General features: G+C 41.2%; 1 protein-coding gene across 3 annotated transcripts in view; it reads left to right on the top strand.

The window, feature by feature from the left end:
• The first annotated feature begins 319 nt into the window (after positions 1-319).
• The window catches only part of kif19 (kinesin family member 19), a 41356-nt gene continuing 25071 nt past the window's right edge, over positions 320-16604 (top strand). For 2 of the 3 annotated variants that reach the window (XM_085466734.1, XM_085466732.1), the window contains exons 1-3: positions 320-417; positions 757-885; positions 2519-2599. In XM_085466734.1, coding sequence (XP_085322860.1) covers positions 847-885; positions 2519-2599 — 120 coding nt within the window. In that variant the 5' untranslated portion in view covers positions 320-417; positions 757-846. Of the gene's footprint in view, positions 418-753; positions 886-2518; positions 2600-16604 lie in introns of all 3 variants that reach the window. The other variant, XM_085466733.1, reaches the window with a different exon arrangement.

Below are 16604 nucleotides of genomic sequence, written 5' to 3'. Positions count from 1 at the left end.
AATGCTCGTTTAAATGTGACTTTTTGTCTACTTTATTGTCCTTTTGAAATTCAGAAGCGTTATAAAATGTTAATATGACCCAGGTTGCTATGAAGCACTTTTACAAGGTACAGAGGGTTATGTTTGTATTTCCTTTACAATCATTGTGTAGCCTAGGATAGGAAAACTGGGAGTACACATGCCATGCCATATTATTTATTTATTTATTTATTCACCCAAAGCAATGAAAACCCGGACTAGAGGGTTTTATTTTATAATCGGATGTACTGGTGTTTACAGTAGCTGATTTGATATTGCCGGTGTTCCGCGAATCTCCAGGGACAACACAGCACGCGCGAACGCAGACGCGCGCGCGCGTAAACACAGGACACGGAGCGGAGAGGAGCGAGGACAGACACAGAGAAGTGCGAGTAGCAGGTGAGCTGTTGCTGGTGCTGCTGTTACCTGCCGCTACCTTTAACTCTTTGTCTGGCTAAATTATTCCCGTGTTTCCCGACCCGCTGCGTGGAAGATACCCACCGACGCGCTCTCGAGGACACAAAGAGGAAGCGAGTGAGAGAGTAGAGTCGGTCGGTAGTTGTAGGAAAGCTAATGTCGTTGAGTAAAAACGACTCGAAGAGATTGTTAGCTCGCCAGTCGCGCTTGTTACTACGGACAAGCTACAGCCAGTGAGCATTAAAGGCAGAACCCGGGTATATTAGTAGATGTTAGGTGTGTGCGGTGTGCTGCAGGTGCTTTTTTTTTCTTAAAGAGTAGGTGGCATGCAGGTAGCGACGGGGAGCGGGATGGTCCAGTGCCCCGTTTTCTGTTGATGCTCGCTATCCTTCAGGCTGACCGAAAGTGAACATGAAGGACACCGGAGAGTCAAAGGACCACCAGCTAACTGTGAGTTTCAACCTATGCTTTTTTTTAATGATATTTTTTTATTGAGCTCTAACACCTTTATTAACTTTGTCAAATGAGTTCGCTCTGTTGGTGAGTAGTAGAAAACCATCACCATTTAATACAAACAAGCTCATAAATTTTCTGCCAGTTAACTGAACACTGGGTGATCACTTCATTAGAGTACACCTGTAGGCTGCAGTCCTGTGAAGTTTGCCTAAAAAATGCCTGTATTTTTTGTTGAATGGCATATGCACTAAAAGGTGGCTTCACACTGGATACCAAATATCACCTTTTATATATAAAAAAGCAAACAAACAAACAAAAAAAACCCATCCTATTCACCCCTAAGTGAGCTCGGCATTAAAACATATAATTTAATTAAACTAAAATATATTAGCGGCATCATGGAGTTAGCCTCAGCATAGTTTATTTTTAGGTTCTTGTTCTTCTTTCTAGTGGTTTCTTCTTGAATTCCTAACCATTTAAGCTGATGGCGTTTATAGTGAATGTTCAATTTTCTTTTATACCACCTGCATTGCAGCCCTTACCTGAATTATTGAAGTGGCTGTTTCAGTTGCCCGGCCTCTCTTGTCCCCCATGTAATACACCTTCTACATGGTGCTGATAGAGAGAGGACCTTCTTATTTCTATTTGTTGCCTAGGTGAATCCAAGGTGGATCCACATCCACTATAAAAGCCCTTATATACATGAACGTCATAGCACATTTGTTTGAATGCATATGAATGCAGCTCATGTGCCACCCCTGTGGATCTAACACACTGCTGGTATTGCTACACTCTGTTTTCATCCTGTTTTAATTCAGTCAGAGCTTTTCTGCTGATCTCTAAATCATGCAGACAGATTTAGACTAACAGTAGGAGTCTGAATGTGCATAATGCTGTCGTATTACAATGCTCCACTCATTAAGCTGTTATGTGTCTGCCAAGTGCCATCCAGTATTCATAATTTAGACTCTAAAACGACAGCTCTGCATTTAAAGTGATATTTTGAGTTTCCAGTTTACCTACCCTGGTTGAATTGGGGTTGTGAGAGAGAAAAGACTTAAAAGTTAGAAGATCCTGCATTTTTCCTAATTATTAAGTTAAATGGTGAAAAAAATGTGTTTGACATTTGAAAGATTACTCATGCAATTTATGTGTTTCATTTTCATGAATTTGGGTTATTACTAGGATACATCTTTTACAACTCCCTTAATGCAATATAGCAGTGTATCATAGTTCCCCTTCCTACTTATATTCGCACATCTTTATTATTCTAAGTCACATTTCATCTTGAGGGATTCTTTTTTTTATCCTGCACAAAGCCAATCCTGAGCCGTATTGAACATTACTCACCTGCTTTCTTCATTCCCAAAACCATTGTAATGTTCAAAATCAGCACAGCGTGCGCTGCATCTGATATATGAGCCAGTTTTTTTTCTTATAAAATGCTTTTCTGTTGAAGCACTCTAACAAGTGACATTAAAGCATTTGTAAAAATTCAGTTGAAACTACAGATAAAACCTTAGACATGTTGTCTTATGTGCTGTCAGTGTCATTTTCTTAGATATGATGTCATGAAACCGAACATATCCAAGTTGATTACATTCAGAGTTTGCTCTGTTTGCTGCAGGTTGCCTTGAGAATCCGACCCCTCAGCGATGCTGAGCAGGAGGAGGGGGCTACAATCGTGGCCCACAGAGTGGACGACCAGGTGAGACATTGGTCTTTTAATTTTTCATTCTGCATGTGAGTGAGTGATGGGGTGGCTTTGTGTGAAAGAGGGATACTGTGTTCCTTCCTGCTTGTCATGAGACTGCACAAATAAGGTGCCTACAGGGACCTTTGCAACATCAGCATCTCTTTAAAAAAAAACAAAAAAACAACCTAATTTATAAAGCATACATCATAATGCATATGTATATGAATGCTGCAAGATTCAGACTCAAGTAATAAAAAGCTCCTTAAAGGTCTTAGACTATGTGCTTCATATATTTTAAAATTTTCACCTTTAAGATTTATTTAAAAAAAACATTACACGTGCGGTTTTAATGTCACTTGCTGTAGTTATAAGGACTGTGACACTAACAAGCACTAACCCAATAACATAATTAAAATCAACTTGTACTGGTCTGTCAGCAACTTCAAAGTAGCTTCATCAAGTCATACATTGTAAATACTGACATATGCTTGTCGGAAAGAGAAACAGGGGTTAGTTTTAGAAAGTAATGCATACAAAGGTTAATGGTAACTGTGAGTGTGTGCTTTGCACTAAGTCATGTATACGCACCACACCAAGTCGTCTTGTAGATTTAAAAAAAAATAGTTGGTGTATTGTTCTGCTTTTTGTTGTACAAATTAAATCAGGTACACATGTTTTAACAGAAGTGTGGTGCAGTTTCCCTCTGGTATCTTTTAAGTCCAGAAAAAAGTATCTCTGAAGTCCAGTGGTGCCCACACAGTTGTAACATAAAGACTGTGCCGCTCCAATTACTGAGGTCTTGAAAAGGTCATAAAAAGCATTGATTTTGATTTTCATAATGGTGCAAGAACTTTGTGACGTGAATGGCAACAGAGAGATGCCTAGGGCAGCAAGTAGTAATTATTTCTATTTCTGAATCTGTCTGATGCTTATGAAGTATTTTTCAGCCACCTAGTCATTGGAAATGAGTAGTTCACCAATTAGCAGTGCACTTCTTCTGTAGTGTCAGACAAATGGACAATGGACAAATGCTTATGCCTATTTTTATTCCACTAATACTTTTATCTTGCTAACTTAGCGCCTACATTAACCATGATGCAATTTGACAAACAGTTTAATTGGAAAGTCTTTTTCTGTTTTGCTGTTTCTATAATTTGAATTTCTTTGGCTTTTACTGTTGGTCTGACAAAACAACACATCTGGCTTTAATATGAAAACAGCCAGTACCGGCAGCCTCATGCTTGGTTCTATTTGTTTCCACTGTGGTCTTGTTTCAGTTTTCCACCAACTTGTTTGACATTACTTTCCAACTTATTTGACAAATAAGCAGCTTTGAATGGAGCTATTACACTAATTGTATTTTCCATTAGAGTAAACCATGACGAGAATGACTCAGAATGAACAGAATGTAGATTGGCTATCATGGCCATAGCTGTTCCCCATAGCAATGAGTTTTAGGCATATTTCATAAACTACAACCAAAACTTGATTTTTCTATTCATTTATTCTGGCAGTGGAATAGAAAAAGAAACTGGACTTGGTTTGCCGTCATAGACCAGGTGGCCTTTTTCCCAATGAGCATAGTATTTAATGAGGTTGCTACCATGTGACCTTTCATATGAGAAGGACACATTGCGTGTGCAAGTCCCTTGAGGACCATTTTCACCATTACGCCTCACATTTGAGCAGGTCCCTCTTCGAGATCATTTAGTAGATTGTGCAGTGGTGATGACGGTAGTGCAAACGATAATGAACATCGTGACTGGGAACCTGCTGAGGTGTCTCCTCACTGATTGAGGCATTTGTAGGCCTGCTGGTGGTGGGAAGCTTCTCTTAACCAAGACAAGAAAATTAACAGTAGCAACAGATGACTCACCACAGTAAAACAGTGAGAAGTGTTTGTGGAGAATGTTATATTCAATAAAGGGTATGATTAGTGTTTTTTCATGCTGTTGAGGGAATTTGCTAGAAACTCATTATCCACGACGCTGGTATATCACTTGTTTTTCTTAACGTAAGTAATTTAATCACAGCTTAAGGACAACATCAGCACCAGTCTGGCATGACATCATTAAAATTGGCTTGGACTCAGGGGATTAGTGCATAACACCAGGAAGGTAGATATGGTGTTGACACAGCCACTATAATAAGGCTCAACCAAACCTCAGCTAGAAAAAAATGTTTCCTCTTCAGCTTGACTCAGTGTGTTGATTTCACTCCTGAATACCACAGTACATAGTTTATTATATCTGAAAGTGCTGATGTGTGGCGTCTTTGAGGTTATGTCAGGTTCACTTGTACACGTTCACAACAAAGGATTAGTGGAGCTTACGCTACACACTTGTTATCGAGACAGTGGGATTGTTGGGATCTGTTTTTTTACCTGTGGGCTTACCTGGGCTGCCTTGACATGAATGGAGGGGATATTGTGAGATAAGGTCACATCCTCACAGTGGATGTGGTGGGATTATATTGCACGACAGGGCTGAATCTGTTTACCTGTAGCTGTCACTCCTGTGGTAGTCATCACATACAGAGAAATAAAGAGTGATGTCTACACTACATCTTAAATCCTTTATAGACAGCATATTTTTGCAAGCAAACAAGACAGTGCATATGTTACTTTGTTGGTAAGATGGTAAACATATGGCCCAACGGTAGTGCTCAGACAGATTAGCAGAGGGCTGGTGGCTGACTCGACGGACTGGACCAGAGTACCCAGATCTGGCTGTCCTGGCAGAAAGCAGACAACTTGGAAGCTGGCTAAGCCTGTGGAGATGAGCTCATTGGATGAGTTTTAGCTCAGGTTAAGCCTTGTGCCACCTGCTCTTTTTCTCTCTCAGGCTTACTCTTCCCCCAGAGACAGCCTGTAGGGACCACTAGCCAGAGGTGTAGTGGGTAATATATGTGAATGGGATCTTAAATGTTGCAGGTTTTAGTCACTCAAGAGCATAATAATCTAGTGAAGTTTCAGCATAGAAAAGAGACTTTTATCCCTATCAGAAAAGTAGTGGTAATTTATCTGACTGTACTGTACCATCACACCATCACTGCCTGACACAATGGTCATTGGGAAACAAAGAAACCTTGAATTATTAAGACTGGCTACTTTCAGCTCTTTCACAAGGGATCAGTATAGCAGGCTTCTCCACACATTTGATCTTGAACTTTAACTTTACCTCCCTGATGCAGCCTCCTCTGGGAGGATTTATGTCTGCTCCCGGGACTGTTCCAGATAGCTTTCGTTTGTTAGGTAAATGTGTAAACCACTACATTATGGGACCACTGAACTAATGCAACCGGTGTAGCCTCTAACACTATGGACATTGAGAATCAAAGAAACGTTGAACTGTTGAGGGAAAAACTAAATAGCCTAATTCAACTTAAAAACAATAATTTGGCATAATTTTTACTTCTAAAGAGACTATTCGGCATATCTGACAATTGGACATAATTGTTACTTCTAAAGAGAATGAGAAACAATTTCAAAAAACTAACCTAACAAACAAGCCTAGGTGTATTCGTCTTTGCTAATGATGATATAACACAAAAAAGATAACAGCTCTTGCCACAGATGATAATATAATTCCTATGGTCTGCAAATATTTTGTTTTTTCAGACAGGTTCTGGTGAGTAGCAAAAAATAATGTAACACATCAACTTTTAAATGCTGTTGGAAACCAGCTTTTAGAGTGCCATGTGCTCTCTATTTTTAAAAAAATATTTGTGCTTCAGATTTCTAATCAATAGTTATTGACATTCACATACTGAACATCACTAAGAAGAAACTGAACCTGCAGCAGACAGTATTTCCATTACCATCTTAATGTAATATACAAACAGAGGTGAGAGGTCAGTCCTTAAGAGGCTAGCACTAAGGCCATGTTTACCCCATAAGGTCTAAAGATGGTCACTCAGCCTTGTGAACATAATTACTTAGGACATTTTCACTTAACAAAGTCTGATGTGACATTTTAATGGTTAAACTAAAGTGGTAGGTAGAGTCATTGAAAATACATTTAATTAGGGATGGGTATCGTTTAGGTTTTATCTGATATCGGTGCCAAACCGGTACTTTTGAAACGGTGCCGGTGCTTAAACGGTGCTCAAACCGGTGCTCAAACCAGTGCTTAAAGAATGGAGAACACAAAATTGGTCCTAAAACCTCTCATGTTCAGCTGTTTTTTTTTGTAAAAAGATAACAATGTTAGCCTTTTCTGCAGCTATAGGGCATATATGGTATCACTCTTGGCTGGAAGCAGTGCTTAAACAATGGAAAAAACACAAACTTTGTCCAAAAACCTCTCATGTTTAGCTGTTTTCCACTTTTTCTTTGGTCATTTTAGTCTTTTTGGCCAGGGTGAAGGAGTATCTGCCATCAAACAAGAAGACAGCTGCATGTAACTACGACGGTGTTTGCTAGTTCACCTTACATGCATTAATTTAATAACGTGGTTAGCCTACTCAGCGTAAATTACACACGAACAACATTAAGCTACTCACGCAGAGAAGAACGGCTGCTGCTGCCATCATCATCCGTCATCATCAAAAAAAAAAAGAAACAACGAAAATCAGCAAGCTGAGGAACCCATTTCAGTTGAAGTTGAGATGAAGGGTGTCTTGCAGCCTCTAAATAAACAGGTGGGATAACACATGCTGTTAAGTGATCAGGGATCACCACCTATGATGTGTCCTTGTCCGAGAAGAGAGAGTAATACGTAGCACTTAGCTAGCTTGCCTATAATAGTTTAGACATTTGTCAGACACAGGAGTGGAGACATTCGCTCTGGTGCTTTGTTCAATACAACCTAAAAGTGACCATACCATACTAGGTGTCCTCAGCACTACATTTCATTGAACATGGGAATCTCAGTCAAAGCCTTATTTCTGTGCCTGTGTCCGAATTCAAGCACTGCAAAGGAGGCATCACCCTGTGGCTCTCTTCAGCAATTCCACTTTACAAGCTGATTATTTTTACAGAGTAAATTAAGAAAAACCTTTTGCACAGATCCCTTATAAATGTGCAGTTTATATAAAAACTGAATCCATTTTCAAAGGCAGAGCCAGAAAAGGAATATCAGGAACATTAGTACATAAATTCATGTACATGTATGTAAAAATATCTTTTAGTAGAGTTGAGTGTTTGCGTCACGCACCATGTGTCTTAGCCTTTGGAGTTGTAAGGCAAGTTTTTGGCCAGGCTGGTCTGTCAGCACACAGAGGGGAATGCTTTATGTTGAGGCCTCATCTCCATAGAGACACCTAGACAAGGTCACGGCCATTGTTTGTTTTTGTTTTCTGTTTTTGTTTTTTTCATTTCTGTTCCTCAAAATTACAGTCCAACATTTGTGAGAATAAAGGAAACGTTTTGGAAGAAGTTTACAAAAACTGTGGATTTTTCCTTGTTGCTTTTCAGTCAGCAGGTGAATTGTCTGCATCAAATACGTTCTTGCATTCATTAGTGGAACATCTGTACAGCTTAGCTTGTCTGTGCTTTCTGCACTGCATTTCATGGGTATGTGCAGGGATTCCCATGTACTTATATATCGGGTGTTCTAAAGAAAATTCTCAGGGACAGGTTTTGTCTCTCATGTTCATCTTTATCCTGAAGAGAGAGAATGTCAGCCAGAAGGCAAACAAAAATGTAACCTTTTACCTCCTGCTTCCTTTGTAAAGATCACGTCCTTTGAGACAATCAGCAGCATTCAGCTTGGTCCAAGCACAGGTCAACGTCATTACAGTATGCCCATTAACTGGCAAATTTTCTGCCTTTGTGAACTACGAAGCACGTAACCTCAAGTGCTCAGTATAGAGTTTCCGACATCCTCTACGCTGGCCTGTCAGTGAAAGAAGATTCAAATTGCCTTCGCATTAGAGACTGTACTGTAATTAGCCCGGTTTAAAAAAGCAGCACCCTAAGAAAACAGTGTAGTGTAGATTAGAAAAGATTTGCACTGCAGAATACAAAAGTGCCAGCAAACAGAATGCTACATAGGACACTCAGTGACTGATAAAATTGGTCAGGTAGCCATCCTGACATTAATTCAAGATTCTTTATTGTCACTATGCAGTCACATAACAAGCTTCTGTGCAGTAGCTCTTAGCTGAAAACAAACAGTATTTAAAACACAAACACACAATAGGAAACTAGTAAGACTGCAGGATTAATTAAAAATGTGGAAAATGTGATTCTATATGTAGCATGCTTACAAGTCTCAGTGCCATGCAGAAGATATACTCAATAAATATGCCTAATTAACTTGCTCCCTTATTGTTTCTCCACCCTCTGTTAATGGAAATGTTCTCTCCAACAGCACATTTGCTAGCCTATTTCTAACAAAAATGGGAAAAAATGGCACACTTTGTCTAGGTGGAGTGTTTTTATGAGGCAGACTGTTTGAATAGCTTCACAGCTGCAAATAGCATACAGCGAAAGTGCTAGGCACAGGAACTGAACTTAAAATGGCAACAGTGGCACCACAGAGAGCAGAGGAAGCAGTTTGGGCCAGACGTGGAAAGTAGACCTACTTTTTTGTTTTTCTTCAAATGTGGGTTAATGTGTCAATCCAAATAGACAGCCTGTTCCAGAAAAGTGGATAATCTTTGCTTTCCTTATTCTCACACCTGACCTCGAGTTAGCTTTCTCACTACACCCTCCTTTGGATCGTGCATGTTTGCGTGTGCTGTGAGTGATCCCTCTCAGTGCCCTCTCATCATGCGCTCTCTAAAGGCAGGGCCATAGATGTGCTCGCTTTAATAGGTGACAGGCAAGAATTTGTCCATTGTGGCAAAACTATTAGGTAAAAAAGCTTTTACACAATGGCTGAGATAACTCTAGCCAGAGCTGAAAAAGCAATAAATTTAAAATATCAGTTGTGGAAGAGTCAAATTTTTGAGTGGGAAGAGAAACAAGTATGCCAAAAAAGACTGAGGGAAATAAAAATAGGAAGAAAAGAGATTGTATTTGAGATGGACAGATTTTCAGCTAACCATTACAGGGTGTTTACAAAGAATTGCAGCCTATTAATGATCTAGTGGGAACCAGTCTCTATGGGGGCTTTTACCGTATTACTACAGTCATAACAACATGTTGTCTCTCTGGTGGGGCTCATCCATGAGACTGCCTTTCCCGAAAATTGCCTACATTGGACAATTAAAACAAGAATCAGAGGAAAATGTTCAATCATAGCACTGAGTCAGAGAATAGAAAACTTACCTTTTCTGCAAGGATGGTAATTATGAAAAGGTGATGTAGGTGAGTCATGTCTCCATTTATTGTGTAGCTTTAAGAGCTGCACAATAAATGTATTATATATAAGGATGGGTATCGTTTAGGTTTTATCCAATACCGGTGCCAAACCGGTACTTTTGAAATGGTGCCGGTGCTTAAACGGTGCTCGAACCAGTGCTTAAAGACTGGAGAACACAAACTTGGTCCAAAAACCTCTTATGTTCAGCTGGTTTTTTTTTTGTAAAAAGATAACAATGTTAGCCTTTTCTGCAGCTATGGGGCATATATGGTATCACTCTTTTGTGTTTGTGTTTTTTAAATAATGGAAAAAACACAAACTTTGTCCAAAAACCTCTCATGTTTAGCTGTTTTCCACTTTTTCTTTGGTCATTTTAGCCTTTTTGGCCAGGGTGAAGGGAGTATCTGCCATCAAACAAGAGGACAGCTGCATGTAGCTATGATGATGTTTGCTAGTTCACCTTACATGCATTAATGTAATAACGTGGTTAGCCTACTTAACGTAAATTACACACGAACAACATTAAGCTACTCACGCAGAGAAGAATGGCCGCTGCTGCTGCCATCATCATCATCCGTCATCATTTCTGCTACACTGGCAGGGCTAGGGACCAGGAGTCTCCTCTTCGGGTTCTTGGGGGATGTTGCTAACTCCGGGACCGATAACAGGCACCACACCCGCAGAAGATGTGCTCGGTGTGAGGTCTCGCAGCAAGCTATCAAATACGGTGCATTTCTCGGCTTTTAAAAAAACACTATGCGTCACCAGGTTCGTCGTCAGATTTGAGGTGTTACCTCCTTTGCACAGTATCACCTTAAAGCACTTGTTGCAATGTGAGTGAAGTTGAGTTGCCCCCCCCCCACCTTATTCAAATCCAACAAAAGTGGTATCAAACGTTTGTGCTACCTTTGTGCTGGTTTGTGCTGCAAAAATGTTCTTTTGTGCCGCTATCATTTTAAAGATATTAATAAAAATTTCTAGAGGTCACCGGAGGTCAACCAGCCCCCCCATATTAATGGAATCAAACAAAATTGGTGTCAATCAGTTGTGCTATGTTTGTGCTGCTAAAATTGTAATTTGTGCTGCTTCTGTTTTAAATATATTAATGAAAATGTAAAGGTCTAAGGTCAACCAGCCCCCCCACATTACCCAAATCAAACAAAATTGATGTTAAACGTTTGTGCTACATTTGTGCTGGTTTGTGCTTCAAAATTTTTCGTGTGTGCCGCTATCATTTTAAAAATATTAATAATATTTTATTATTAATATAATAAAATATTCCAGACCAAAAAGCACCAAAATGTGCACTGCTTTTTGGTCTGGTTACTACTAGGGCTGGGTATCGTCACTGATTTCTAGAATCGATTCAATTCCGATTCATAAGGTCCCGAATCGATTCGATCCACGATTCGATTTAAATCTGGGAAATTTTGACAGTCAGAAATATTATAATTCAAATCAGTACATTTACATATTTTTGTATCAATAAAAAGGAAGCTGACACACGCAAGACTTTATCAAAGGTGTGAGCATCACAGCAGATGCCTTTGTGTCAAAGTAGCTGAAGATAAAACACAGAAAAACATGAAGGTGATTTTCCTGGCCTGGGATTTTATAAAAATATTCTGCAGTACATCAAAAACGAAAGAAAACCATTAATCAACATATGAACATTACCTCTGAAGTTACAGCGGTTTTATTAGAGACACGGTTAAGCGTTTTGCATTTTGAATAATTTTAAAAAGTTTAAATTTGTTCAGTATTGAACAGCAGAAATGAGGTTTTCTTTTCGGAAGAATGTAAAAGGGAAAAAAACAGCAGCTGACAGCGCTGTAAACTACGGTAGACTGGTGCGTAACAAGCAAGCGAATAATGAAGAAAGGGAAACTGTTCTTGAAGTACAGAGAGAGAGAGGGGGGGGGGGGGAGAGAGAGAGAGAGAGAGAGAGAGCTGTGCATCGCGGTGGAAGCAAAACAGTAAAAGTCAGAGTGAATTCATGACGATTTTATGTGAATCGTTTGGATCTTCTTTTGCTGCTGGTTCGGTCAATATTGTTTGGAGAGAGATCAAACTAACAGCTTTAGAATCGGCGCAAAAAGGGCGTAAACACAAAGCGCAGACCCGCCGAAACATCAGGATCAGCGAGCTGTCGGCTTTCAGCCCCAACCGTGAGAAAGGCGACATCTAACTGATTCTGATCCGCGGGTCGCACTGTGTGTTTAAGTCTATGTGCAGAATCCGTGTACCTGCTCTCATTTACTGTCTTAACTGTTTGGTGGTTCTTGAAATTTTGTGAGATGTCACCAAAGATTCTGGCATTTCAAGCAAAATAAATTTATATTAAAAAAATCGATTCAGGATTTAAATGAATCGATTTTACGTTATCCAAGCCAGAATCGATTTTAATCGATGAATCGATTATAAAAACCCACCCCTAGTTACTACCGTTTATGTCTGGACCGGTGCTGGTACCCATCCCTAATTATATATGATGAAAACATCATTTTTATCACCCCTAAACCATAAAAGCCTGAAGGGGTATAGTCGTCACCCAACTTTGCGAACTTGATTAATTGAGAGGGAGCTGACGTAGGATTTTCAAATTGATACCATAGAATCTACTGGGTGGATGATGACCACTGATAACGACCGGTATTTTTTCCTTTTAATTCAAATACAATGGATTTTTTAAAAACCCTTTCATTTGCATTGTTAAATTATTAAGTATTACCTAGGAACTCAACTGAAAATCCAATATAGAGTAAGCTAAAAAACTCTGGTTGATTTATAACAAGTACAGTTGTGCTTCCTGAGCTCACCCAGAAGCTTTTAACAATCTAATTTGCATACTGACATTTTTAAAGGATGTTCAATTTAGACAGTTTGTCAATTCCAAACTCCACTTTAGTTTTTTGTTTGTTTGTTTGTTTAATGAACTCAACACTTTCATGGGGCTGCTTACAGTTTTTCTTTTGCCTATACCTCTTTAGTACATTCAAGCTTTCAGTTAACTTCAAAAAAGAGAGTGGAGTGTATTTTTGAAACCTTGGAGAAAGTTGATTGTCTGCCATGCCTCCAAAAAGGACTTGGAAGAAGTAATGGTTTCTTTTGTGTTTTACACGGACAACATCTCCTTCTGTCATGTCATGATGGTAGCAAAATTCACTGAAAGGCTGAAAATAGCATGCTGTCGAGCACCATTTTGCTATTACTGTCATTATGTGTGAACATGGGTGTGAAGTTAACTCAGCTCTGTACTAAATGGACCCTTGCACAGCTTGCTGCTGCCTTCATCTGGAAGGATCCTCCAAAGGCCATTACTCACCAACATGTTTTTTCAGCTTTTATTCTATTATACTAGAAAGAAGGAGAGTCATCTTACTCCTGTGATAATTCCTTTTGATAATTGTAACAGTCATTACAATGAAACAAATGAGGAACAAATAACAAAGCAAATATACACACTTAAAAAAAATGAAGTTATTTTACACTGTTTGTTTGTCCGGTCTGTTTATTATTAGAGGTTAATCTGCTATGGATGATCCACATCATCTTTGTCAAAAAGCAGAACATCAAAGGTGTAAATGGAAAAATGCTGGCATATTTATATCTGAAATCCTGGCACACAGAAGACTTTTACCATTTATAATATAAACACCCAGCACGCCCCTGCGGGCGGTTTATCCTTCAAGCTCGGGTCCTCTACCAGAGGCCTGGGAGCTTGAGGGTCCTGCGCAGTATCTTAGCTGTTCCCAGGACTGCGCTCTTCTGGACAGAGATCTCCGATGTTATTCCCGGGATCTGCTGGAGCCACTCGCCTAGCTTGGGAGTCACCGCACCTAGTGCTCCGATTACCACGGGGACCACCGTTACCTTCACCCTCCACATCCTCTCGAGCTCTTCTCTGAGCCCTTGGTATTTCTCCAGCTTCTCGTGTTCCTTCTTCCTGATATTGCTGTCATTCGGAACCGCTACATCGATCACTACGGCCGTCTTCTTCTGTTTGTCTACCACCACTATGTCCGGTTGGTTAGCCACCACCATTTTGTCCGTCTGTATCTGGAAGTCCCACAGGATCTTAGCTCGGTCATTCTCCACCACCCTTGGGGGCATCTCCCATTTTGACCTCGGGACTTCTAGGTTATACTCGGCACAGATGTTCCTGTACACTATGCCGGCCACTTGGTTATGGCGTTCCATGTATGCCTTGCCTGCTAGCATCTTGCACCCTGCTGTTATGTGCTGGATTGTCTCTGGGGCATCTTTACACAGCCTGCACCTGGGGTCTTGCCTGGTGTGATAGACCCCAGCCTCTATGGATCTTGTACTCAGAGCTTGTTCTTGTGCTGCCATGATTAGTGCCTCTGTGCTGTCTTTCAGTCCAGCTTTGTCCAGCCACTGGTAGGATTTCTGGATATCAGCCACCTCCTCTATCTGCCGGTGGTACATACCGTGCAGGGGCCTGTCCTTCCATGATGGTTCCTCGTCTCCCTCCTCTTTCTTGGGTTTCTGCTGCCTGAGGTATTCACTGAGCACTCGGTCAGTTGGGGCCATCTTCCCAATGTATTCTTGGATGTTCCTTGTCTCATCCTGGACTGTGGTGCTGACACTCACCAGTCCCCGGCCCCCTTCCTTCCGCTTAGCGTACAGCCTCAGGGTGCTGGACTTGGGGTGAAACCCTCCATGCATGGTCAGGAGCTTTCTTGTCTTTATGTCAGTGGCTTCTATCTCCTCCTTTGGCCAGCCTATTACCCCAGCAGGGTACCTGATCACGGGCAGGGCGTATGTGTTGATGGCCCGGATCTTGTTCTTACCATTCAGCTGACTCCTCAGGACTTGCCTGACCCTCTGCAGGTACTTGGTGGTTGCAGCCTTTCTAGCGGCCTCTTCATGGTTCCCATTTGCCTGCGGGATCCCCAGGTACTTGTAACTGTCCTCTATGTCTGCAATGTTGCCTTCTGGTAGTTCAATCCCCTCAGTTCTGACTACCTTCCCTCTCTTTGTTACCATCCGACTACACTTCTCCAGTCCGAACGACATTCCAATGTCATTGCTGTATAGCCTGGTAGTGTGGATCAGTGAATCGATGTCTCGTTCACTCTTGGCATACAGCTTGATGTCATCCATGTACAGGAGGTGGCTGACAACTGCTCCGTTCCGTAGTCGGTATCCGTAGCCAGTCTTGTTAATGATCTCACTGAGGGGGTTCAGGCCTATGCAGAACAGCAGTGGGGACAGAGCATCTCCTTGGTAGATCCCGCACTTGATGGTAACTTGTGCTATGGGCTTGGAGTTGGCCTCTAGTGTTGTACGCCACATCCCCATTGAGTTCCTGATGAAGGCTCTTAGGGTCCCATTGATCTTGTACAATTCTAGGCATTCCAGTATCCAGCTGTGGGGCATTGAGTCATAGGCCTTCTTTTAATCAATCCAGGCAGTGCACAGGTTGGTCAGTCTGGTCTTGCAGACTCGGCTGATTGTTCTGTCTACCAGTAGCTGGTGTTTTGCGCCTCTGGTATTCTTGCCAATTCCTTTCTGTGTCCCGCTCATGTATTGACCCATGTGCCTGTTCATCTTAGCCGATATGATGCCTGACAGGAGCTTCCATGTAGTACTGAGGCAGGTTATTGGTCGGTAGTTGGAGGGGACCGGTCCCTTCTTGGGGTCCTTGGGGATCAGGACCGTCCGGCCTTCAGTTAGCCATTCCGGGTGTCTCTCGTTAACTAGCAGCTGGTTCATTTGTGCTGCCAGACGCTCGTGGAGTGCAGTCAGCTTCTTCAGCCAGTAGGCGTGAACCATGTCGGGCCCTGGTGCTGTCCAACTCTTCATACTGGAGACCCTTTCTTGGATATCTGCCACTGTGATGGTTACTGGACCCTGTTCAGGGAGGTCGCTGTGGTCTGCCCTCAGATCCACTAGCCACTGAGCATTGCCACGTTGTCATGTAATAGCTTTTCTGGTAATCAGCCTAATTACCTCTTGGCGTTGAGTTTACTCTTTTGTCATTGTCTTCTGTTGGCTTGCATGTTATCTCCCAAACGTGACATTTTTAACACAAGAAACAAAATAAAAGTGGTTAATGGGTTGATTGTTTTATTTTAGAGTATAATTTATGACAGTGTGAAGATACTTGACATCTTCACACTGAATTGTGATCTGGATGTTTAGTGAATTGCTTTTTTGGATGACAGATTGCTGCATTGTTCTTTCAGTCCTTTTTAACAATCCGTGCCTGTGCTGTTTAATAATGCATCTGTGCTATATAAAAAAGAAATGATGGGAGTGATGAGTGAAGCGAGGAAAATTGGAAGTTTAAAAGGGACAAAATGACGTAATTTCTCTCACCCAATTCTTCAGCTTAAAAGACGTCTTGCTGCATTGTGCAAGAGGCTGAAAGTACTATTGCGTGTATTATTGAACATCTCAGTCGGAATTACATCTGACTGTAATGATTTGGCCTTCGTTAGCCACGGCCAGACATCTTATATAACATCAAATAGAAGAGCAGACCTTGCTATCAGGCACACTGTATCAGGTATACTGTGATCCAGCACACACCTCCAATCATAGAGAGCCTCTGAAACGGGATATACAGTAGCATTGTTGGGGTGCAGAGGGCAGTGCCGAGGGTTTCTATCAGATAACCAGCTGCAATTGTGCCCGTTGGATTTTCCAAAGCTTTGGTTGCGTTGCTGACAGAGCAGCTTGAAAGGTTGCCTTGTAAAGGTCACAGCTTAGACCCGCTTGCATTCTTTTTCTGATCTCAG

This window comes from Copadichromis virginalis, linkage group LG8 (genome assembly GCF_057382275.1).
Source record: "Copadichromis virginalis isolate Kocher_CV1m ecotype Utaka linkage group LG8, C_Virginalis_male_GT1.1, whole genome shotgun sequence".
NCBI lineage: Eukaryota > Metazoa > Chordata > Actinopteri > Cichliformes > Cichlidae > Copadichromis > Copadichromis virginalis.
Note: the sequence above shows the minus strand (reverse complement) of the source record. Positions and strands in the feature narration are given on the sequence as shown.